Source organism: Nycticebus coucang, chromosome 4, assembly GCF_027406575.1.
Source record: "Nycticebus coucang isolate mNycCou1 chromosome 4, mNycCou1.pri, whole genome shotgun sequence".
Lineage (NCBI taxonomy): Eukaryota > Metazoa > Chordata > Mammalia > Primates > Lorisidae > Nycticebus > Nycticebus coucang.
In genome coordinates this window covers 67,026,469-67,053,325 of record NC_069783.1, presented here as the reverse complement: position 1 = coordinate 67,053,325, position 26,857 = coordinate 67,026,469, and the positions used below count along the sequence as shown (strand labels likewise).

The window sequence follows — 26,857 nt, the reverse complement described above, 5'->3', positions numbered from 1 at the left end:
TTCTAGGGTCTGACTTATCTTATCTCCCCTGTTAGGCCAAGAAAGAAGAAACAAAATTACTGGGCTAGGTACCTATAAACAAAAGAAATGATGTAAAGAATTTCTTAAAACATCTGCATGCTGCTTAAGAAGCAACATATGCATCAAAAAAATCATTTTCATTAACTCAGTCATTTCTTCCAATAAGGAACAAACATTTGCTGAGTGCCTACTAGATGCCATGTATTAGTAGAGATGTTGGGGTGATTCCCCCAGGGCATATAAAAGGGCAAGATGAGTGACAAATAAGTCTCATAACAAGTGCTGTGACACAGGTTAGTCCTGGGACAAACAACTGGGTCAAAACGAAGGGTATGAAAGGGGTGGAGGGGAGAGGCTCTGCACACATGGTCAAGAAAAGATTCATCAAGGAAGTGACACTGGGCAGAGGCTCCAAAAATGAATGGGGATCCGCCAAGCCTATGAGACAAGGACTCTGAGGAACCAGCCCCAGCTGAGGGGGCAGCGGCATGAACAGACGCTCACAGGCATGAAGCAGCCCCGTGGGGGTAGGGGGAGTGGGCGCTGGAAAGAAGGCAAAAGAGAACAAGAGGAGGAGGAAGGTTCAGGGTGGGTGGGGAAAGCTGTGATGGCACGTTAAGAAATTTGGCAATGAGAAATTATCACAAGTTTTTAAAGTGAAAATAACACGATGGATGTGGTGTCCTAAGTTAAAACTTGATGACATCACCCACACTGATCGTCACGCCTGTGCAGGATCTGGCAGAAGCCTTGAGAGTTTCATCAACCCTCTGCCTCAACAGAGGATTGCAAAGAGAAAAAAAATGAACTCAATCCATAAATTGGATAGTTAGGTGACAATGAAGCTTTGCATTAAAAACAGCATGTTCCTTCTCACAATAACAAAAAATGTATAAGGTTTGGGATATGCTAATTACCATGATTTGATCATTGCACAATGTATGCAGTACCAGAACATCAGCTGTACTCTATAAATATCTACAATTATGTGTCAATAAAGAATTAAATTAAATTAAAAAATGGCATGTTCCTTATAAATGTAGCCACAGAGAGGGCCAACATGACAGCCTGCCAGTCCCAGATCATCCAAGCAAGAGCAGTGGGGGATACACTGAAAGGACAGAAGAGAGCCTTCCACAGATTTCATATATGAAGGGTTTTTGCCCACTTTTCTTTGTCCACAGGGGTAAACTAGTGATACTGCCTTTCTGCTTTTAAATCTCATAGCAACCTTATAAAGGAGATAGGGCAGTCCTTGTTTTAAGGATAACAAAATGAAGACTCAAAGACTTTAAGTGACTTTTGTCACTCCTACTTTGGGCCAGGATGCTGAGTCTGCGCATGTTCAGCTCAGCTGAAGCTTAAAGGCAAGTTCAATCTAGCATCCCTGTAACCTGACATTCAAGGTCTCTATCACGTGCCAGCACTACCTGGGTCCCAGGCTCTATTGCAGCATTCATCTCCCAGCTCAGGACAGCTGACATGAAGTCCCACATGAACACTCCACCTGTAGAAATTTCTAGAACCCATTCTGACCTTCAACAGGACAGGCTTAAGAAATGCTGGCCCAATACTGTGGGGCTCAGTCACACGATGCACAGGAAGTAAGCCTGGTCCAGATCTTGAACTCAAGTCTACACTGGAACCCCTCCTTCAGGGGCCCTGTTTTGGTGATCTCAGTCCTGCTGGAGTTAGGGCCTGACTTGGTCTTGTCCATTTTCCTGACTACTGCCCACAGCTTGGTATCAGGATCCCAAATCTCCCCTCAGTTCTAACTTGTCTAATGCCATAACTCTCTAAGCCTCATTCCCGTGGGGGTACTCCCCTATCACACAGATCAGACCTGTGCCCCTTGGCCCTGCTGACCCTGACCTGGACCATCTTCATGAATAATCTGCTGACTGCACATCTCTGGGAGTCTACGTCTGTTGCATCTTCTCAGAGCTGGCTTCCTTTGATCCCTCTTGTCATCATAGTCAGCCAGGCCTAGCAGCTGACAAACCTAGTCCCAAACTGTACATTCCATTTTGTTCTCCTTATGAACCAACAGCCCGACCAGGATCAATCTCATTTCCTGGATGCATGTTCTGCACGTCTCTGCCCCACAACTTTGTCCTCACCGTTCCCTGCCCAGCCTCCTCCTCATAAATTCTCCCCATAAGTTCTTAGTGAAATTCTACCCATCTTTCAGGATCAGATTTAGGTACTACTTTCTATTCACCCCATCAACCCCTAGAGCCCTTCCTCTTTTCTGAACTCATGGAATTGAGTGTGAAACAAATGCAACCTTTTAACTCATAATAACCACGTGAGAGCTCACACCATACAGCACTTAGCCAGGCCTTGTTCCACACATGTAACAGCAAGCCTGTGAAGTTGGTGCACTGGGATTGTCTCCATCTTACAGACAAGGAAAGCGAAGCACAGAGAGGACAAGTTACTGGCCCAAGGTTTCATAGCTAGTAAGTTGCAGAGCCAGGATTTGAACCAATGTAGTCCGGCTCCAAAGAACGTGTTTTTAACCATACTACCTAAACTCGTAAAACTTAATGCCCAGCCCTGTGCAGCCTCTGACTTCTCTAACATTGTCCTTTCAATCTTACATTGTGTGCCTTGATCCCTATTGATCATAGTAAGGATTGCATCTCATCTGATTGTGTCTGTTTTGTAGCAATGTTCAACATTATTCCATTTATGGAAAGAAAGTGAGAGGGAATCCTTTGATTTAGCTGGGACTTCCAAAACATTATCTTGAACAACCAAATTCTCTTCTACCCTTCTTTCTGTTTTCACTCTGGCAAGCTCCACTCTCACTCCCCAGTTGCATTCTGGGACCCCGGCCACCCACCGCACTCCACACCCCCATCATCACACTGAAGCTGAAGGAGAACCCCCGCCCCCAGCTGACCTATTTCAGGCTTGAAGTCCTTTTACCTGTGAAGCAGTGGTTAAAAATCTTCTTGTCCTTCTCTAGGTTCAGCTCTTTTATTCCCTTTTCAGTGTCTTTCATGTGCAAATACAAGGCACTGCAGAGATTTAGAAAAAAACAAACAAAAACCCAGTTGAATGGATGGGGAACATTTCAGAACAGTGAGTATGTCCCAGGAGCTATGGCCTTAGGGAGGCTGCTCGTGAATACACCGCCCAGCCCCAGGTATCCCCTGAGTATAATCTCTCCATCAGGTCATAAGTAGTTAAAAGGCAACATTCATATTTGCATAACTGTGGCCTGCATAGCGTTTAGCGAAATGGACTAGAAAAATACTTAATGTCTCTTAAATTCATTCCGTTCTTTGTTGATTTAACTGTTGGTAGCTGACATGGTGAGTTGTCCCAAGTTAGGTGCCAAAGATGAAAGATTCTCAGAGTAATTTTTCCATACATTAGGGATCTTTAATAAGGTCTCTCAATCCTCATGTTCCAATTTTTTAAGGGTCTTCAAAACACCATCTATTGTAGACATTTGCCTCAAAGAAAATGAATGTTTCCACTAAGCTTATCTCTTATTTTTAAAACGGGAAGATATAAGAAAACCTAGTGAGAAGTTCTCACCTTTGCCCTTGAAGTAACAGTAAACCAAAGCTAGTCTCATCAGAGAAATTCTAAGTAACAAAACAGAAGGCCACTTGCACGGGTTCTGCGTCTTTACAGCGTCCAAACATCATTCCCACTTAGTTCTGAGAGTCCTGGCCAAGAGTGTGGTCCCTCGGCATCCCCAGGCAGCCGCTGAAACTAGACCAGATGCCTCCTCTTGGGTCTTTCCCAAATAGCTTTCATGGTGAGGGAGGCTGCCAGTCTCAGTAAGCTCAGTGCCCACACTTTTGTCTCCTTTCAGAGTCTCTCCCCACTTTACAGCCCATGAAAACAGAAATCTAATTGGACATTTTAATCAGTGCAGCATGAGATTCTTTTTGACACGGCTTCTGATTCAGAGAATGTTCAATATAAAAGCAAAACCACCAGGAAAAAAAGAGATTTCTGGGGAAAAGAGCCCCATTCCCAATCTCTGTCAGGGAATATCTGCTGGCCTTTGGTCACCTTTAGGCTATAGCCATCACCTGCAATTCCAAACCAGCCAACATCAGACGCTGTTAAACCTGATCAGGGTACAGATGGCTTCTACCCAGGATGGGTGTTCCCCTGGCTGGCCCCTCCTTACGGTATGAATGCATGAACTTGAACTTGAAACCTTCCCTGCTTGAATACATAGCCCCTTCCTTTTCCTTCCTACCTAGACATTCCAAAGCTTTTTTTCAAAATTAATCTAAAACAAGAAGCCTTGGAGCAGGATCTGTTGTGTTTTTCTCTGTTAGAAGGAAGGAAGAATAAAAAGAAAGAAAAAGAAGAAGGAAGGAAGGAGAAGAGAGAAATAAACACAGAAAATCACCCTAAGTCAATGGTTTCTGGCAGTCGAATGGACCTCCTGGTGGATTTCCTGGAAAACTTCTGACCTCCTTCAATGCATTTAATGGCCTTCTTGATGTCCCGATTCCAGGCATCTCTCTCCTCCAGGAAGGCTGCCTGGAAGAAGTGGTCCTGCTGTTTGGTGGTAGTGATCTTAAACACAAACTAAAAAGCAAAACACATCCCATTAGGAATGACTCCTTTCAAAGAATAGACAGACAACTAATATTTATAAATGAAAGTAAAAGATAATTTCAAAATAGCCGGGCGTTGTGGCGGCCGCCTGTAGTCCCAGCTACTCGGGAGGCTGAGGCAAGAGAATTGCCTAAGCCCAAGGAGTTGGAGGTTGCTGTGAGCTGTGTGATGCCACAGCACTCTACCGAGGGCCATAAAGTGAGACTCTGTCTCTACAAAAAAAAAAAAAAAGATAATTTCAAAAAACAGATCATGCCAAATCTTATAGACAATAAAAAAAGAAGAAATACTTCAAAATCATTCTACTTGACGTGAGTACACCTGATATTAAAATTGGAGAAAATATATTATTATAAAGGGGAAATTACAAACATATATCACTTATAAATGAGGATGCAATATCCTGAACAACATATTAACAAGTTGAATGAAAAATTAATGTTTAAGTAATGTACTTTGGTCAAAATTAAATCCAATTTATATGAGAATTAATTACTATTTTCTTTTCTTTTTTTTTCCTTCTTTTCCTTTCCCTCACCCCTTCCTTCCTTCTCTGTCTGGTCTCCCCTTCCGCCATGCCCCACCATGTCATTAATTGACATTAATTGTCTTCATATCAAAATTGAATACATAGGATTCATACTTCTCCATTCCTGCAATGCTTCACTAAGAATAATGTGTTCCACCTCCATCCAGGTTAGTACAAATGCTGCAAAATCTCCATTTTTCAGTGGCTGAATAATATTCCATGGTATACTTATACCACACTTTACCAATCCATTCCTGGATTGAAGGACATTTAGGTTGTTTCCACATTGTGGCAATTGTAAATTGGGCTGCGATAAACAGCCTAGTACAGTGTCTTTATAGTAAAATGTTTTTTTCCCTTCTGGATAGATGCCCAGTAATGGGATTGCAGAAACAAACGGGAGGCCTAGGTTGAGGTCTTTGAGGTTTCCCCATACTTTCTTTCGTACTTTTATTTATAAATATTAGTTGTCTATTCTTTGAGGCTTAAAAAAATAAGAAGAAGTTAACTGATGACTCCATACTGAATCTCAGAGTCAAAGCATTCTATAATAGACATACTCTAATTTGACAATGTGACTGTTGCTTTCTTTGCATTATTATTATTATCGCTTAATATTTCGATGTAGCAATTGTCTGATTCCTTTTCTGAATGTATTTATATTCGTTCGTTCTTCACAAGGTTTTTGTTTCTAGTCCTTATTTTAAACATTGTTATTGTTATTAAAATTCAAGCCTTTTTAATTTTGTGAAGGCAAAAAAAATAGAAACCTAATAAACACATGTATATGTAAAAAAAAAGGAATGACTCCTTTCAATGTGCCACGACCCCTTATGAAGCAGAGCAGTTGACACAGATCCGTTCTGATAAAGAGAGACCCAAAAGTGAAGGTGGCATGTGTGGACCACTGAAAGGGACCGTAGGTTATGTGTGGACTGAGAGATCAGTGTCTGACCAGGGGTTCATTCCAGCCAGTAATGCCAACTCACCATCCTTTTGCCAAAGTCCTGACAAGGGCTGGTCAGAGTGCTTCCTTTCAGGGGGATCATTCCTTTGGGGCTATTGTCACTTTTCTTCTTATAGAATTCAATCCCATCTTCTAACAGTACAACCCACATGGGTTTCCAGGTGTTGAACACACTCCCCTGCAAAGACAGCAGAAAGTGTGAGACTGGCGGTGTCTTTGTAAACTGTATTTTCTTACTAACAGAAGAGAGTCTACATTTTCTTAGAGTTGACTAAAAAATGCTTTGTGACATCATCTCTGTTCCTTCAAGATAAAACCTGTCAAGTCAGTGGCTTCTTGAGGTAGCTGATTTCTATGCCCAGCCCTTTGCTAGAGCTGACCCCACTCTCTTGCCCTTGGCCAACTCTACCCTCTCCCTTTTATCGCCTCCACTGGCCTCTCCCCATCCTGCCAGGCTTAGCTTAGTCACCTCATTGATGAGGCTCCCTGAACTGAAACCACTCACCTTGCTCTTAGGGTCACCACCCACTTTTCTCACTGAAGGTGCACATGCTCTGGAAGTTTGTTACCTATCACCTTTTATAGTTCTTTAATTGTCTTTAGTATGCTTACCTTTTCTTCTCCATGGCAATGACATTGCCAGGTACTTCCACTGGCTCACAGCATGAGCATTCAGTAGATGTTCATGAAAATAATGCAGAAGATTATTTCCCAGACAGCCAAATGCTGGCAGTTATCTTACTTCATTGAGAGGAGCAACCGGTCCTTCTTATCGCTTACTTCTTTTCCACCCAGACCCGTTCCTGCTCTAATTTCCTCTGCGCCCCTTTTCAAAGAACCACAAAGGGACAGCCTCATGTCCACATCCTCACCGCACTGCTTTGTGTAAGAACTGTCAACGCGTCTGCCTCCTGTAACTTCGTCTTACCCAGGATCTTCAAGTACAGTTTGTATTTTTTTGTTTTCATTAATTTTTAAATTTTTAACTGTCTCAAGAGAAAGTAATAGGAAAAGTGGTAAACACTGGTATTTGTTTGGAAGGGTTTTTATTTTTGTTTTAGAAATTTTAATTCTTGGGAGGGTTTGTCAGAATTAAAGAACTAGTCAAATATTCTAAAGTCAAAATGTAGGAAGCTCTTTTCAAAATATGGTCTATAAACCACCTAATTTGACTCACTGAAGATGGATTTAAATAAAAGCTGATTCCACTCCAAATCTGCCTTTGGTTTTCACCCCCGGGAATGCTGCTGAAATCACCATCAGACATTCTAGCTCAAGCTTTAGTTGTTTCCTACCACTCAAAGTTGGGCAAACCATTTACCTCCTGGAGTCTCAGTTTCTAGCACTAAAGTGAGGGTAAGAATGACAGCCTGGGCACTTTGTAGCACATGTTAAGTGAAATAATGTAGACGGGACTTCGTAAGTTCAAATGTGCTCTACAAATGGGAGGCTGTATTATTAACTGTCTTGAGAGATGGCTACGTATGAATGCCTTCAATACTTGGTGTTTCCAGAATACTGAACAGCTTTTTCATGCCCTCTCTGTTCCTGGAAAACGATAATGAACTGGTATCACTATCATCGCATTAATGAGGAAGAAGCTCTGGAGTACTGAGCCAGTTGCCACATTGAGTAATGAATGGGAAAGCTGAAGGCTCTGCACAAAGGTGTATGAGAGGAAACAAATCACTTTCTCAGTTTCTTTTCGAGTGAAATGAAGTTCAAGGGTCATGAGAAATCTGGCTTGCCCCAGTTGTTTAGTCCTCTTTTGCCATCATATGACATGTCATACAATGATGCTTGAAGTGTTTAAGGTATGCTATGCTTTAGGGTCAAACCTTGAACCTGCAGTTGAGCTTCAAGTCAATCATTTATTAGTTATATACATTCTTGGAGAAAATGTTAATATTTCTGAGCTGCAGGATTTTTTCCTTTTCAAGGAGACAATAATTCAACCTTATAGCATAGTAATAAGTATTAATTAGATTTAGATAATGTATAAAATATGTACAAATGTATAATGATGGTATATACTTACACGTATACATTATATATATGCATGATACAACGTATATATTTTATAAATAAGTACTTACATTTTATGCACAAGGTGTATTAAAAAACTCTGTCAACTACAAATTGCTACCAAATTATAAATTCCAGAAGAGCAGGAACCTACCTCACCATATTACTAGGTGCTCAATAAACAATCTGTGGAATGAATGATTGTAATTAAAATTATACAATGTGCTAAGGAACAGATAAGACTGAATAAAGAAGATATAAAGAAATTATTAACATAAGAATAGAAACAGTAATATGTAACAAGGTTTTCTCAGCATTGCATTCTATAGATATATTCACATTTGTATGACCAGGCTGAGTAGGAAGACGGCCTTAGGGGAGAGGAGGATTGTCATTCTGCTGGAATTTTTTAAAAGTTAAGATAAGGTGTATTTATATATATCTATAATCCAGCCATGGGCCATGACAAAGGAGATACAGTGTGGATCTCTCCACTGTCCTTCCTGTGAACTTCAGGTTTACTTTCTATGGCTTATTCTCTGCTTCTAAGCCTTATGTTCAGTTCCGCTCAGGAATGCAAGTGGATTCTGTCTCAATGCCAACTCAGACTAAGCACTAGTAGATGCCTAAGACTGTCCTCACTGGGAAAGTGTCATGACCCAACCGCCGTGTTTCCTATAGGCAAGAAGGCCATGAATGAGCATACAGGCTGCAGTTGCTTCCATCCCTTGGGCTAATCAGATTTAATCTGAATATGAATATCCAGGAGAAACTTAGGCAGCAGCCTTGTGTGCAGGCATGGCTCAATTGTGTAAAAATCACTTGCAAAATGTTTTACGAGGCCAGAACAATATTGTCTACATCAATGTGGCCCTTAGGAAAACCTTAATTAAAATATTTTCAGTTTGGGTTAAAATTAACTGCCCCTTTAGAAATAAATTAACCATTCTGACTAGACCAAGGAATTCTGGTCTACATTTCAGGAGGGCTTTGGAAAAAGTCTATTCTTTAACCTATGATGTCAGCCTGTCATATCCACCACAAAAAAGAATTATCGTCCAGTTCCCAGCAGATCCTGCTGCTTATCTCAGGATACAAAGGCCTCTATATAAAGGTCCAGTTGCCCAAAAGGAAGACTATGTATACAAAGATAAATAGTTGTGGGACTATCACTTCTCTTGTTCCTTGGTTTTAGTTACTAAAATAATGTTTTACATTAAAACATCCTATCTCTTTTCCCACAGGCAGAATAACTTTTCCAGGATAACGCTACATTATTTCCTTTTTAAAAAAAAATAAGCAAGTTCAGATGCTGTACCAACGTGTGAAATAACTTTAATCAAATGCTTTTCTCTTTTAAATCTGAGAGAAACTCACATCCAAAATACAAAGGGCTCCTACAAATCAATAAGAAAAGTACAAATAATCAAATTTTTAAATGAGCAAAAAGTGTTTAACAGGTATTTAACTTAAAAAAGATAACCAAAATCTTATGGAAAAGTGTTCAACATTATTTAGCAGGGAAATAAGTAAACATCATTTATCAGAGTCAAACCACAATGAGATACCTCTACACACCACTAGAGTACCTAAGATTTTAAGAGATGGTGAAGAGCAAGATTTGGCAAGAAGCTAGAATAACTGGAAGTCCCATATATGGCTAGCAGGAGTAGGAATATCATATCCAATTTGGAAAAGTGTTTAGTAGTTTATGCAAGAACTACACACATACAAGCCTTTTACACCAGAAATTCCACTTCTGGGCACAGATATGAGGGAAGTGAGCTCATATTTTCACAAAGGTCACATACAGGAATGTTCATAGCACCAGTATTGATAGTACCAAAAACAGAGAATAACTCAAATTCCATCAATAGGAGAATGGATGAGTAAATTTTATGTTACAACACATAAGTTCATTATTAATATAGTAAACTCACATAATGGAATACAACTTAGTTTGTTTTGGTTGTTTTTATGGGGGGTTTTGTTTGTTTGTTTGTTTTTTGTTTTTTGAGACAGGGTGCAAGTCACCTGGGCTCAAATGCAGTGGCATCAGGCTACCAAGTAGCTAGGACTATAGGTGTGTGCCACCATGCCCACCTAATTTTTCTATTTTTTGTAGAGATAGGGGTTTGCTATTTTGTTCAGGTTGGTCTTGAACTCCTGGCCTCAAGTGATCCTTCTGCCTCATCCTCCCAGAGTGTTAGCATTTTAGGTGTGAGCCACTATACCTAGCTGCAGTTTAGTAAATAAAAAAAAAAAATGAGGCAATCCAGGCTCAGTGGCTGGGAAGGAAGATAATCATCAGCCTTCATGATGCTTCTATAGAAAGAAACTACACCATCTTATGTTTCTCATTAATCACTGGAAAAAACAACACATTCATACAAGACAGGACCCTTGATTGAACTGTGGATTTTTTTAAAGCAGCTATCTAGGATATTACTGAGTCATTTAGGATCATTTGAATATAAAAGCTATATTACATACTAACATTGCATCAGTGTTATATTTCTTGGATGTGATATCAGCATTGTGATTATGTAGGAAAATGGTTCTTGGTCTTAGAAAATATATGTTAAAGTACTTAAGAGTGAGGTAGCATGATGTCTGCTATTTACTCTTAAATGTCTCAACCTAAAAGCATATGTGTATATTTATATAGAGATATAAAGGCAGGGAGAGACTGAGCCAAGCATGCCCTACCATTATCAACTGATGAATCTAGATAAAGGGTATATGGGTAATGGTACTACAATGGGAAACTACAAGTTTCTCATCTTTCTATCAATTTAAAATTTTTTTAATAATTGGGAAAATTAATTATTGAACAGCATTTTACTCTACTATTTTTAAAATTTGGGATGGTTGGGTATGATAGCTCATGCCTGTACCTATCACTTTGGGAGGCCAAGATGGAAAGATCTCTTGAGCTCATGAGTTCAAGACCAGCCTGAGCAAGATGAGACACCCCTCTTTACAAAACATAGAAAAATTATCTGGGTGTGGTGGCATGACCTGTAGTCCTGTCACTTGGGAGGCTGAGGGAAGAGGATCACTTGAGCCCAGAAGTTGGAGGTTGCAGTGAGCTGTGATGATGCCATGGCACTCTAGTCCAGAGCAGACCCCGTCTCCAAAAAAAAAAAAAAAGAAAAGAAAGACATAATCATAGAGCTAGGAGTAAAAAGTTGGACTATATGACTATAATCCCTTCCAAGCCTAAAATTTAATATTCAACCTAGAGCTATCTTGTATTATTAACTGTCACGGTCATTCAGGGCTTTTGGCCTTGGAATTGAGATACATTGGTAGAGGTCAGCCAGCATTGCATTCCTTCGGTAGACAAAACTTCAAGAGACAACTGTCCAAAATAAGGATGTGCTTGCCTAGTTCAAATAATGTGTCCTCTGGGACTCTGTCAGCTCACTCTGAGGAAGAGGTGTCATTTGGTAGTCAGGATCATTACTTACAATAAGGAGGCTAATGCCTTGTAAAACAAGAGAAATCTGACCACTTACAAAGCTTAAACAACATTCTTCCAGGCTAGATAGTGGTTAGTTAGGTTGGGATGATGGAATGGGGGTGATTTCTCTGTCTTCTCAGCCATCACTGCAGCCACCAGTTTTTCATGGAGTATCCTGGTACCTCCCTCAGCCATCCCTATATTTTCCCCTTTCTGGCCCCCACCCTCTCATATTATGGAATGTCCAAATTAGAGAGGAATTTAGGTTCATCTACCAACACTTTCATCATACAGGTCAAAATGTAGCGGCCTAGTTAAGTGACTGGCCTAGTGTACCTGACCAGTGCTTTGTGGGGTAGACTGGGCACCAGGGTCAGTGCACAACTTCCCCAGGGAGTACTTTGAAAGTGACCACAGTGATATTCAGTAGTGAGGTATTTAGCACTTTTTCTAGGATGAGTTCACCAACTAAAATGTCTGACCTTAGATATCCATATGCTGTATAAAGAGATATGTCTCCATACGATATATATGTATGTGTGTATATTTATGTATAGTATATGTCTAATTTCTCCCATTATACACCAAAACGTATATAATTACTTGTCCACAATAGGTAGGTTTTAGATGATGAGTCAGATTTAAGGTTTCCCAGCAGCTGGTCATCGTCATGGGACTGGCATGATTTAGCACATACAGTCTGACATTGCATGACACCAAAAGAAGGAATGAGATATTTGGCCATATTAAAAAAAATGAACTTCTGTACATTTAAAGTAAATTATAACTGAAAATGCATAGATAATTATAATATGTTGTTACATTATTAAAAGTTAGTATCCTTAATATATTTTTTAAACTCTTTAGAATCAATAAGAAATATGCAATTTTTTAAATAGGCAAACAATATAAATAGGCAATTCTCCAAAGAAGAAATACCTAGGTCTCATAAACATAAAAATATATTGCTTTGACTGCAATCAAAGATGTGCAAGTTAAAATAAGATACAGTTTTTTCTTTAATAACATTTTGAAAGATTTTTTTAAAAAATTTTTTTAAAGATGTGGGGAAAAAAAGAGCTCTATATGTCAGCATTTTCAAGGGGGCTGAAGCATAAGATCTAAGGTAAGGAAATTTTTTGTTTTGTTTTATTTTTTCAAGACAGGGTCTGGCTACATTGGCCATGCTGGTCTCAGACTTCTGGACTCAAGAGGTCCTCCCAACGCAGCATCCCCAGTAGCTGGGATTACAGACCTGAGCTCTAATTTTAAACAAAGCCAGCAAGTGACCATGGGCTCTGGGGCTGAATGGTTCAAGGTCAAATCTCAACTCTGCCACTTTACAGTCATGTGACCTTGAGGAAGTTTTTAAATTTTATATTCTTTATCTGACATATGGAGATGATGATATCTATTTCTTAGGGTTATGGGAAATGGAATAAAACAAACCACATAAATTGTTTAAATCAATATCTGGTAGGTAGTAAGCAAGCACTCATTGATTATTCTCTGTTCTGTCTGTAATTCTGTGGTTATCAGGTGCCCCTGGAGAACTACATTGAGTTCAGGGATCCTTAAAGCTGCAGATTACAAAGAGCCTGTTCAAAAGAAGGAACCAAGATCGCATCAGCTCTCCTGGGAAAATGTTAAAGGAAATGGCTAGGTGTTAACTCATACAGGGATGGGCTCAGCAGATGAGAATGCCTTCAAAGATGTAAAACAGCTAGATTGTTTGGAAGTACCAATAAGTAGAAGTTTCAGGAAAACAGTTTTCTGCCTAACCTATAGGAGAAAACTAAATTAAGGAATTCCCTGACAAGAGAGATATTCAAGCATGCTTGTTAACATATTAGCAAAAGAAATGCAGGCTACCGATGAGTTTGATTAAATATGTAACATCCATTTGACACTAAGATACTATACATGTATTCCAAAGAGCCTACTGCTCCACTTCCATTTAGTCTTCTATTTCTGGGTGCTCCTATCAACCACTGAGCTTCACTTGCAAGCCAAAAGAAATAATTAATCTTTGAAACATGTTTTACATAATCTAAAAATTAATACCCTGTCAGAAATGATTATTTTTATACTTAAAAAGTTACTACAATATGGAACCCTAATTCCTTGGTCTCTGTGAGTCTATTTTAGGCAAGTTTCTTTCTTTGAGACATGTTTATTCAACAAATAATGATACAACAGCTGCTATGCTTCAAAAGTTGGTCTGGGTGTCGGGGGTATAAAAATGAACAAGATCCATCCTCCACTCTCAAATAGTTGACACTCTACCAGGGGAGAGATTGACCTCCAAGTCAGTGTAACCAATGTACAAATTGGAATGTGCCTTCCTATGTATGTCCAATTTCCCTGAAAGACACCACCACCAAGGGCTAAGAGTTGGGGTAATTGGATATTTGTGCTTAGAGCCCTCCCAGACACTTTCCACAAAGTGAAGACATCACTTTTAACTTCCTCTTTCCCTGAACTTCTCTTTTCACATGCTGACGTACAACTGAACTTCAAAGGAAAATTACATTATGATCAAAAGTACGGTATCCAACAAAAGCAGAACTATAAGTTATTATTACCGGTTTTCCCACACCCCTGGGCCATGTTATTTTAAGTTGATGTTGCATTCCAGTAAGCCCACATTTCTGCTACATCATAAGTCATATCTTCCAGTTTTCCAAACTGATTCATAAAATCATCTGCATAACATCCCAAACGAATAGTTGTTTTGTGCCTATGTAACTCATTGAAGGCAAGGGGACTACTCTATTCAGCAGCTGTGGTATATTTCTTATATAACTAAACTCTTTCAGGTTGGACAGGTTTTCGATAAAAACATATTAAATAAGCAACACAGAAATGGCACAGAGTGCTCAACAGCATAATTTATGGAGTTTTAGATTTAGATTTAAATCTCTACTTTGCTTCTTCCAGGTTCTGTGGCCTTAAGCAAGTTGCTTAATTTTTCCAACCATTGGTGTCCTCACCTGTGAAATGAAGGTAACAAAGTACTCACTTCCCATTGTCATAAAGATTAAATGAGATCATGTACTTAACAGGGCTTAGCATGGCAGCTGGCATGTAGCAGGTAGTAGAGAAATGCTAACCATATGGACAGGCAAGAGCACAGTTTTGTAGGTAACACTGAGGGGTCATTCTGGTCTGAGGTTTTCCTGGGTACCACCCATCACAGCAACAGTGCTTTGGAAGAGGAAGTCACTGTGATAGGAGCCCATGAGGGCCACATGGATTGTGGCTACATGTGTGATGCTGGGGCCAGACTGCTGAGTTTCAAATTACTTTTGCCACTTACTATCTGTGTGACCTTGAACAAGGCCCTCAGCCTCTTTGTACCTCAATTTCCTCATTGGTAAAGATAATAATTGTACCCATTTTGTAGGGTCATTATAAGTATGTTATATAACTGCATTCAATGCTCACAACCAACTCGCTGCAGTGTAAACACCACATATACAGCTATTATGATGGTGATGATGCTTTGATGGGTGTAAATCGCTGGGGATTATTTCATCCTGTCCTGGAGATAAAGTAGCTGCAGGAAATACTCCTGGGCCAGGACAGCAGCCTCTCCACTCCCACTTTAGCCCCAGGCTTTCCCCCCTCTACCACAGCTTTCTGCAGTCCTTTTCTCTAGCTACTTGTCCTCTTTCCACCACCTCCGTTCCTGTGCTTTCTCCCAGCCTCACAGGACATTCCAGTCCCTACGCCATTCTTTGAATTAGTGCTGCTGGGTTGGTTGGTATGGAAGTGACAGTTTGCTCCTGAAACCTCTTGGAATGAGATTAGTTTGAAAAAGGAATTGGAGGAGTCAAGGTTATTTATGACAAGTAATTTGCTCCTCTATCTTTTCTTTTTTTTTTTTTTTTTGTAGAGACAGAGTCTCACTTTATGGCCCTCGGTAGAGTGCCGTGGCCTCATACAGCTCACAGCAACCTCCAACTCCTGGGCTTAAGCGATTCTCTTGCCTCAGCCTCCCGAGTAGCTGGGACTACAGGCACCCGCCACAACGCCCGCCTATTTTTTTTTTTTGGTTGCAGTTTGGCCGGGGCCGGGTTTGAACCCGTCACCCTCGGTATATGGGGCCAGCGCCTTACCGACTGAGCCACAGGCGCCACCCTGCTCCTCTATCTTTTCTTAAACCATGGTGATAAACATATCCAATTCAGTAGTATGTGTTCAAGGACCTTCCAAGTATGTTTATTGCCCAGAAAGTCACACCCTAATCAGAGAAAAAGGGAGGCTGAGGTTACTGAACCCAAGTTTTGCCCATAATACAGTTGGTCCAGGCCCGACTCTGACACTGGGGAGTTCATCTGAGTTCTCTTTTGCTGGCTTAGGCAAACTTGCCTTTCTGAATGTCACCTGGGATAAAGGAGACAGTGAGTGGGCTATGCTGTTAGGCAGACCTGGGTTTGAATCCCAAGTCGCCCTCTCACCCGCAGTTTGTGGGAAGTCACTTACTCTCTCTGAGCCTGTAGGGTGAGGATCGCACAGGGCAGTCAAGACTAAGTGTGCTCCTATCTGCACAGCAGCTGGCTGCTCTGTGCTTGGCTCCAAGTGCTTTCTTGTGAATTAAAACTGGCAAGACTGAGGCAGGAAAACCTTGGTGGTATTTGGAATGACAAAGCTGGAAAATGACAGAATCATGTAATTTCCCCTTCCCCCTTTTAACCATCATCTTCATTTAAAGATCTTGTCAGGAGGAAAAAGGGAAATCTGAGTTGTGAAATGGACAATTAATCTTGCACGAAAAAAACCAGAAGCATTTTACAGTTAGTGCCATTGACTGCTGACCCCAAGATTTCTGACTTGACAAAACTGCACAAGTACCAGCCTAAGCAAAAAGCGAGACCCCATCTCTACTAAAAATAGAAAAACTGAAGCAAGCAAATCACTTGATCCCAAGAGTTGGAGGTTGCTTTGAGCTATGATGCCACGGCACTCTACCCAAGGTGACAGCTTGAGACTCTGTCTCAAAAAAACAAAAACAGGGCGGCACCTGTGGCTCAGTCGGTAGGTGAGTAGGTGAGTCGGTAGGCTCAGTCGGTAGGTGCTCAGTCGGCACCTGTGGCTCACCCGGCCCCGGCTGAACTGCAACCAAAAAATAGCCGGGCGTTGTTGCAGGCGCCTGTAGTCCCAGCTACTCGGGAAGCTGAGGCAAGAGAATCGCTTAAGCCCAGGAGTTGGAGGTTGCTGTGAGCTGTATGATGCCATTGCACTCTACCGAGGGCCTTAAAGTGAAACTCTGTCTCTAAAAAAAAAAAAAAAACTGCACCAGCATTTCCCAATGTTGTATTTTTTCTTCTGAAAATATCTATCTCCAATAAAAGTATTTCATAAAACAAGACATAGGAGAAAGTTGTTCTTTAACACAGCCCAGTTATCTAAAGCAGTGTAAGAGGAGGAAAGATTCATCTATTATTGCTTGTCGTGCTTTAATATCAATGACCACAGCCAAGACTCCTAAGTCTTGTCAGAGAAAGATTTTCATGGCTCTTTCTTCATGATTAATTTGGCAACCCAATAACCAACACGTGTCCCCGTCAGCATCTAGAAGAAGATCCACGGTTCACTGAAGTATATGTTGATGCAAGAATCGGTGTCTTTTGTAGCTTATGTAGCACCTGCTTTGTGCTAGACACGTATGGTTTTTTAACCTACACATGGGATAATTGTAAGAAACTTAATGTCTAAAGAAATTAAGAACTTTAATACCTTATTGGGGAAGTCTGGTTTCAGGTTTAGTTCTGCATCTGACAAAGGGAGTATTTCCGAATTACACATTTCTTAAAGATGCCAAATTTGAGAATGTTAATGCATTACATTAGAGAAGATTCAAAAGTCTCCAGAGAAAAATGCAAAAATTATGGAAGATATCAATTATAAGCACGAAAATTAAGGAAGATATAAATTGTAGAACTATCACATGAAATTTCACTACATTTTCTTCCAGATACTTTTACTTTCACTTATTGAAAACTATTTATTAATGTAAGTCCAATGTGCCTTACAATCCTGAATCCATCTTCCCCATTTAATAGTGAGAGAGCCTTACTTATTAGAGATTTAGTCTTCATATCTTTATAATTCTGGACATTTAAAATATGGGGATACAACCTTTATAACAGCAATATTCATTGCAAGATGTTTTTAATTTAAAAAGAATTTTTTAAAACAAAAACATCTTGCAGAAATAATCCATTTCCTTGCTTCTTACGATACTAGCCCAAGTGATCAAGAAATAAATAAATCAATATTAATTATTATTGGTTCTTGGAGAGCATATTGGTACCTATTGCAAGCAATCTACATGCATCTCCATACACATATGTGCCTTTTCAAAGGGATGTTTCAAAGTGTGTCAAGTTGGAGAGATTATCCACTGAGTATTCATTTATTCTCCAGTGCCAACTCATAACTCTCACCACCATAATACTTCATAAACCCGCTTTTTTTTTTTATAAAGGAGACAGTTGTGAGGTTATAAAAGGGGAGGGCTGGGTGCAAGAACAATTGCATTGAAAATATTAAGCTGGATCTGGGCACCGTGAGTCTGGGGAGATAGGACTCCAGGCATCTCTGGCTGGTGGGAACTGCCTATCATCACTCCTATGAGGATACAGGGAGTCAGCGAGAGACTTCTGGACCCCAAGAGGAGGACTAAAACAGTGGAAAACCGGCAAGTGGTCGCGTGTGTTCAACCCGTCTAAACCCGCCCACAACTGTAAGTTCAGTAGCAGCGAGACTGCAAACCAGAAAGGCCTTACCTGTGAACTCTTTTGATGTCCATGGACTTGGCACTGAGTTGAACTGCCTTGGGGAAGGCCTGAGTGGGAGTGCGGAGAACTTTGGCCGTTGTCTAGGGCCCCAGTCTGAGCCGCTGAGCCAGACGGAGCTAATAGTGTTTGGCGGTGGGTCACACGGATCCATTGTCAGCGATCTGCCCCGGCAAGCTCCGCCCTCAGGGTAGCAGAGCTAGAAACGGGTGGGAGCTGGTAACCCAGCAACCAAGTAGCCTAAGGGTGGGGTCTGAGCCGCCTTGCAGCCCTAACCCTCAGGGGCAGAGTGAGACCTGTTTTGGCACACTGAGTAAGTGGATAGCCACTTCAGCAGTGATTCCAGCGAGAAAGCTGGGAAAGCTTCTGCTCAGCAAGTTTACAAGTTCAAAGTGCCTTTTAAGTGGGCTGAAGAGAGATTTAGGGTGTCTACCTGCTGGGGTTTGAGAAATCAGCAGCCTCCAGTCCTATCAGAACTGTGACTAACATCTCATACCCCAAAAGACCACGTGTTGCCCAGACAATATTCAACAACATATACAAACTGCTTTGTTTTTGGTTGTGTATTTTTTTTTCTTTTTTTTTTGTTTGGTTGGGTTTTTTTGTTTGTTTATTTTGACGTTGTTGATGTTCTTTTGTTTCTTAATTTCAATCTTTTCCATACAGATCCCTTTTTCTTTCTCAATTTTTCTAGTTTAATTATAATTTCCCATTGCTGCCTTTTTTAATAACTACAACTTCATTTTTGCTAGTGTTTCTACCGCTATCACTTGGTTTTTCACCCAATTTTATCGCCATAAAGTTTTCCGTTTGCTTGTTTTGGTTTGATTTATAGCATTTTTGTCTTTCCTCTCTACTTGGTGGAGGTGGGGTACTGTGTCTGACCAGGTTAGCAAAGAGCTGCTGACCTCAAGGGAACCACCCAACTGGGCACCCAACCCCCAGAAGGTGGGGTTTTTTAAGGTTGTGTCAAAGTACCCTACTGTACACCTATATTGCCCTGTCTCCCTCTTTCTGTGCCTCTCTTCTTTTTGTCAATATTCCTTATCCCTACCCCCTCTCCTTTCTCTATCTTTCTTTTTTTTCTTATCACTCGGTCATCCTTTCTTTCATCCCTTTTTTGCTCTTCAACCTTCTCACCTTTCTGGTCCTGTAACCCTTAGTCCACAGGCACAAGAACTTAAAGAGCAAGAGGAAGTGAAAGGAAAATTAGGGCAAGGAAACAGATAAAAGAAATCACTCATGAGGAAGAATCAGCAGAAAACTCCAGGCAACATGAAGAACCAGTCCAGAACAACCCCGCCAAGGGACCATGAGGTAGCTACTGCAGAGGATTCCACCTATACAGAAATGTTAGGAATGACAGAAAGGGAATTTAGAATACACATGTTGAAAACAATGAAAGAAATGATGGAAACAATGAAGGAAACTGCTAATAAAGTGGAAAATAACCAAAAGGAAATCCAAAAACAGAATCAAATCAGAGATGAACGATATGAAGAACATAAAAAGGATATAGCAGAGCTGAAGGAAATGAAACAGTCAATCAGGGAACTTAAAGATGCAATGGAAAGTATCAGCAACAGGTTAGACCATGCAGAAGAAAGAATTTCAGAGGTAGAAGACAAAGTTTTTGAGATAACTCAGATAGTAAAAGAGGCAGAAAAGAAGAGAGAGAAAGCAGAACGTTCACTGTCAGAATTATGGGACTTTATGAAACGTTCCAACATACGAGTTATAGGAATTCCAGAAGGGGAAGAAGAATGCCCCAGAGGAATGGAAGCCATACTTGAGAATATTATAAAAGAAAATTTCCCAAACATCACCAAAGATTCTGACACACTGCTTTCAGAGGGCTATCGGACCCCAGGTCGCCTCAACTCTAACCGAGCTTCTCCAAGACACATTGTGATGAACCTGTCCAAAGTCAAGACAAAAGAAAAGATTCTGCAAGCTGCCAGGAGTAAGCGCCAGTTGACCTACAGGGGCAAATCCATCAGAGTGACCTCAGACTTCTCTAATGAAACTTTCCAAGCAAGAAGACAATGGTCATCTACCTTTAATCTACTTAAACAGAACAATTTTCAGCCCAGAATTCTGTACCCTGCTAAGCTAAGCTTCAAAATTGATGGAGAAATCAAATCATTTACGGATATACAAACATTGAGGAAATTCACCACAACAAGACCAGCTCTACAGGGAATACTTCAACCTGTTCTGCACACTGACCACCACAATGGATCAGCAGCAAAGTAAGAACTCAGAAATCAAAGGACAGAACCTAACCTCCACACTGATGCAAAAGATAAAACTAAGCAATGGACTCTCACCAAATAAGACGAATAGAATACTACCACACTTATCAATTATCTCCATAAATGTTAATGGCTTGAATTCCCCACTGAAGAGACATAGATTGGCTGACTGGATTAAAAAACACAAGCCATCCATTTGCTGTCTGCAAGAAACACACCTGGCTTCAAAAGACAAATTAAAGCTCCGAGTCAAGGGTTGGAAGACAATTTTTCAGGCAAATGGAATTCAGAAGAAAAGAGGAGTTGCAATCTTATTTTCAGATACATGTGGATTTAAAGCAACTAAAGTCAAAAAAGACAAAGATGGTCACTTTATATTGGTCAAGGGAAAACTACAACAAGAAGACATTTCAATTCTAAATATCTATGCACCAAATTTAAATGCTCCCAGATTCTTGAAACAGACCTTACTCAGTCTGAGCAATATGATATCTGATAACACCATCATAACAGGGGACTTTAACACACCTCTTACAGAGCTGGACAGATCCTCTAAACAGAAATTAAACAAAGATATAAGAGATTTAAATGAGACCCTAGAACAATTATGCTTGATAGACGCATATAGAACACTCCACCCCAAAGATAAAGAATATACATTCTTCTCATCACCCCATGGAACATTCTCCAAAATTGATCATATCCTGGGACACAAAACAAATATCAACAGAATCAAAAGAATTGAAATTTTACCTTGTATCTTTTCAGACCATAAGGCACTAAAGGTGGAACTCAACTCTAACAAAAATGCTCGACCCCATCCAAAGGCATGGAAATTAAACAATCTTCTGTTGAATAACAGATGGGTGCAGGAAGAAATCAAACAGGAAATCACTAACTTCCTTAAGCATAACAACAATGAAGACACAAGCTACCAAAACCTGTGGGATACTGCAAAAGCAGTTTTGAGAGGAAAATTCATCGCTTTAGATGCCTACATTCGAAAAACAGACAGAGAGCACATCAACAATCTCACAAGAGACCTTATGGAATTGGAAAAAGAAGAACAATCTAAGCCTAAACTCAGTAGAAGAAAAGAAATCTCCAAAATCAAATCAGAGATCAATGAAATTGAAAACAAAAGAATCATTCAGAAAATTAATGAAACAAGGAGTTGGTTTTTTGAAAAAATAAATAAAATAGATAAACCATTGGCCAGACTAACTAGAAATAGAAAAGTAAAATCTCTAGTAACCTCAATCAGAAATGATAAAGGGGAAATAACAACTGATCCCACAGAGATACAAGAGATCATCTCTGAATACTACCAGAAACTGTATGCCCAGAAATTTGACAATGTGAAGGAAATGGATCAATATTTGGAATCACACCCTCTCCCTAGACTTGGCCAGGAAGAAATAGACCTCCTGAACAGACCAATTTCAAGCACTGAGATCAAAGAAACAATAAAAAAGCTTCCAACTAAAAAATGCCCTGGTCCAGATGGCTTCACTCCAGAATTCTATCAAACCTTCAAGGAAGAGCTTATTCCTGTACTGCAGAAATTATTCCAAAAAATTGAGGAAGAAGGAATCTTCCCCAACACATTCTATGAAGCAAACATCACCCTGATACCAAAACCAGGAAAAGACACAAACAAAAAGGAGAATTTCAGACCAATCTCACTCATGAATATAGATGGAAAAATTCTCAACAAAATCCTAGCCAATAGATTACAGCTTATCATCAAAAAAGTCATTCATCATGATCAAGCAGGCTTCATCCCAGGGATGCAAGGCTGGTTCAACATACGCAAGTCCATAAACGTTATCCACCATATTAACAGAGGCAAAAATAAAGATCACATGATCCTCTCAATAGATGCAGAAAAAGCATTTGATAAAATCCAGCATCCTTTTCTAATTAGAACACTGAAGAGTATAGGCATAGGTGGCACATTTCTAAAACTGATTGAAGCTATCTATGACAAACCCACAGCCAATATTTTACTGAATGGAGTAAAACTGAAAGCTTTTCCTCTTAGAACTGGAACCAGACAAGGTTGTCCTCTGTCACCTTTACTATTCAACATAGTGCTGGAAGTTCTAGCCAATACAATTAGGCAAGACAAGGAAATAAAGGGAATCCAAATGGGAGCAGAGGAGGTCAAACTCTCCCTCTTTGCTGACGACATGATCTTATACTTAGAGAACCCCAAAGACTCAACCACAAGACTCCTAGAAGTCATCAAAAAATACAGTAACGTTTCAGGATATAAAATCAATGTCCACAAGTCAGTAGCCTTTGTATACACCAATAACAGTCAAGAGGAGAAGCTAATTAAGGACACAACTCCCTTCACCATAGTTTCAAAGAAAATGAAATACCTAGGAATATACCTAACGAAGGAGGTGAAGGACCTTTATAAAGAAAACTATGAACTCCTCAGAAAGGAAATAGCAGAGGATATTAACAAATGGAAGAACATACCATGCTCATGGATCGGAAGAATCAACATTGTTAAAATGTCTATACTTCCCAAAGCAATCTACCTATTCAATGCCATTCCTATCAAAGTACCTACATCGTACTTTCAAGATTTGGAAAAAATGATTCTGCGTTTTGTATGGAACCGGAAAAAACCCCGTATAGCTAAGGCAGTTCTTAGTAACAAAAATAAAGCTGGGGGCATCAGCATACCAGATTTTAGTCTGTACTACAAAGCCATAGTGCTCAAGACAGCATGGTACTGGCACAAAAACAGAGACATAGACACTTGGAATCGAATTGAACACCAAGAAATGAAACTAACATCTTACAACCACCTAATCTTCGATAAACCAAACAAGAACTTACCTTGGGGGAAAGACTCCCTATTCAATAAATGGTGTTGGGAGAATTGGATGTCTGCATGTAAAAGACTAAAACTGGACCCACACCTTTCCCCACTCACAAAAATTGATTCAAGATGGATAAAGGACTTAAATTTAAGGCACGAAACAATAAAAATCCTCAAAGAAAGCATAGGAAAAACACTGGAAGATATTGGCCTGGGGAAAGACTTCATGAAGAAGACTGCCATGGCAATTGCAACAACAACAAAAATAAACAAATGGGACTTCATTAAACTGAAAAGCTTCTGTACAGCTAAGGTGACGATAACCAAAGCAAAGAGACAACCCACACAATGGGAAAGGATATTTGCATATTTTCAATCAGACAAAAGCTTGATAACCAGGATCTATAGAGAACTCAAATTAATCCACATGAAAAAAGCCAACAATCCCTTATATCAATGGGCAAGAGACATGAATAGAACTTTCTCTAAAGACGACAGACGAATGGCTAACAAACACATGAAAAAATGTTCATCATCTCTATATATTAGAGAAATGCAAATCAAAACAACCCTGAGATATCATCTAACCCCAGAGAGAATGGCCCACATCACAAAATCTCAAAACTGCAGATGCTGGCGTGGATGTGGAGAGAAGGGAACACTTTTACACTGCTGGTGGGACTGCAAACTAGTACAACCTTTCTGGAAGGAAGTATGGAGAAACCTCAAAGCACTCAACCTAGACCTCCCATTCGATCCTGCAATCCCATTACTGGGCATCTACCCAGAAGGAAAAAAATCCTTTTATCATAAGGACACTTGTACTAGACTGTTTATTGCAGCTCAATTTACAATCGCCAAAATGTGGAAACAGCCTAAATGCCCACCAACCCAGGAATGGATTAACAAGCTGTGGTATATGTATACCATGGAATACTATTCAGCCATTAAAAAAAATGGAGACTTTACATCCTTCATATTAACCTGGATGGACGTGGAAGACATTATTCTTAGTAAAGCATCACAAGAATGGAGAAGCATGAATCCTATGTACTCAATCTTGATATGAGGACAATTAATGACAATTAAGGTTATGGGGGGGGGGAAGCAGAAAGAGAGAGGGAGGGAGTGGGGTGGGGCCTTAGTGTGTGTCACACTTTATGGGGGCAGGACATGATTGCAAGAGGGACTTTACCTAGCAATTGCAATCAGTGTAACTGGCTTATTGTACCCTCAATGAATCCCCAACAATAAAAAAAAAAGAAAAAAAAAAAAAAAAAAAAAAAAAAATACTTCATAAACCCTAACTTAGTTTAAGTGATATTTAAGGAAACATAAGGGTACTGAACAACAGGTAAGTACCATATAAGAGTTAGAGAGTGGATTTCTGGTCCCAGCTATGTCACAGTCATGGGTCTATCTCCTCTTCTGCAAATGAGGGAGTTAGGCCAGATGACCTCAGTCTTTCAGCTTGAAAACAAAATGGAATTAGTACCAGTGTGTGCTAGTTAACCCCAAGTGAATGGCACAAAACAAAGTCACATTAAGTGGCATCCAAAGGAATGTACTAAATTCAGGTCACTTCTGAAACACTGAGCTCACTGATGTGAGCACACTTGTGTAGCTATGTGTTGCCCACAGGATGCCAGCAGGCCCCAAGTGTGAATTCACTATTCTGGGGAGTTTCACAACAACTCAGCCCACACCCAGCATCAGAGAAAAGACCGACAGAGCTAGCAAAATTCAATTTTCTTGATGCAACGCCAGTGTGACTAAGCACGCTTGAGTAAACTGGAGCCTCTATTTCCTAATTTTTTAAATATTGCATGTACTGCCTGGATGGCATGTTATATAAATTAACTAAGAATTATGAGTGAAGAGATTTCATTCAGCCCAATACAAAAGATAAGATTTTTTTTTTTTTTCAGTTTTTGGCCAGGGCTGGGTTTGAACCCACCATCTCCAACATATGAGGCCAGCGCCCTACTCCTTTGAGCCACAGGCGCCACCCCAAAAAAGATAAGATTTTTAATGCATCAATTCTAAGAAGATGGCCCAAGAAATAAGCTCTAATTATTGTATCATTATATCAACTCATCTTTAACCACTTTATTTTTTCTCCCCTTCCTCAAAAAAAGGAAAAACAAGGGGCAAGGAAAATTAAAAAGCAAATGATAGTCTCTCCAAGTAAACTCTATTGCACAGGAGTTTGAGTCTTTCAGCAGAACATGTATGTGTGGCGGGGAGAGGAGTTCAAATATCCTTGAAAGGAATCTTCTAAATCCTGAGGGAATTAGCTTAGGCCTCCACCTTCCAGACCCTGAAGTCTGCAATTCTCAGATTCATCATATCAAACTGTGATGAAACCTGAACAGAATTAATTCACCTGCAGTTTCTTTCTTTTTTTTTTTTTTAGAGACAGAGTCTCACTTTATCACCCTCAGTAGAGTGCTATGGTGTCACACAGCTCACAGCAACCTCCAACTCCTGGTCTTAGGTGATTCTCTTACTCCCTCCAGAGTAGCTGGGTCTATAGGCACCCGCCACAACACCCGGCTATTTTGTTTTGTTGTTGCGGTTTAGCCGGGGCCAGGTTTGAACCCGCCACCCTCAGTATATGGGACTGGTGCCTTACCCACTGAGCCATAGGCGCGGCCCTCACCTGCAGTTTCTTAAATACCCTCTACTGAAATACGTGCTGCCCCCGAGTTGCACATTCCATGTGCTTATGTCCTCTCCAATTTCAACCCAATAGGTTCAACATGAAACATTCCTAAAATGAACAGGTGGAGCAAAAAGCTGAACGACAATCCTCCCCGGCCCATCTCCAGTTACATACAGCCTTGCAAGGGGCACTTCTACTCACCCTCTTCACAAGGTAGCCCTCCCTGATCTTCTTTGGTTCCATGTCGGATGGACAGGCAGGTCCACTCTCAGACAAGTTGTCTCAGCCACTCAGCCTCCTCTGAGAGCCGGGGTGCTTGCAGGCTGACTTTTCTACAGCGGGTCTCTTTCACAATTTCCCCTCTGCTGTGATCTCATGATCACATCCTCTTCCCCTCACTGGGGTGCATGATCAGAATAAGGAACTGCAGAGCTAAACAAACCATTCTTTGCTAATGTTGGAGACTTACTAAAACCACAGTTGGGTTGAATATTTACCTAAAGAGAAAAAAAAATGATGAAAGGGAGAGGAAAATGAACAAGAAAACCTTATTGATGGAAATTATCCTATTAGGGATTATTCTTGAGATCTGGGAAGTGACTAATAAAAATGCCAAGAAATTTAGAACCATGTGGTTAGCATAACGAAATGAATGCCTATTTCTTTTCTTTCGATGCCAGGCACTGAA

The 26,857-nt window shown here is 40.3% G+C and overlaps 1 protein-coding gene across 1 annotated transcript in view; it reads right to left on the bottom strand.

Annotated features, from left to right (window-relative positions):
* Positions 1–26,566, bottom strand: part of PLEK (pleckstrin) — a 37,591-nt gene extending 11,025 nt beyond the window's left edge. The window contains exons 1-4 of the mRNA XM_053589009.1: positions 26,371–26,566; positions 6,139–6,294; positions 4,409–4,590; positions 2,956–3,047 (exon numbers count right to left, since the gene is read on the bottom strand). Of these exons, the coding sequence (XP_053444984.1) occupies positions 2,956–3,047; positions 4,409–4,590; positions 6,139–6,294; positions 26,371–26,412 (472 nt within the window). The 5' untranslated portion in view covers positions 26,413–26,566. The remainder of the gene's footprint in view (positions 1–2,955; positions 3,048–4,408; positions 4,591–6,138; positions 6,295–26,370) is intronic.
* Between the last annotated feature and the right edge of the window lie 291 nt (positions 26,567–26,857).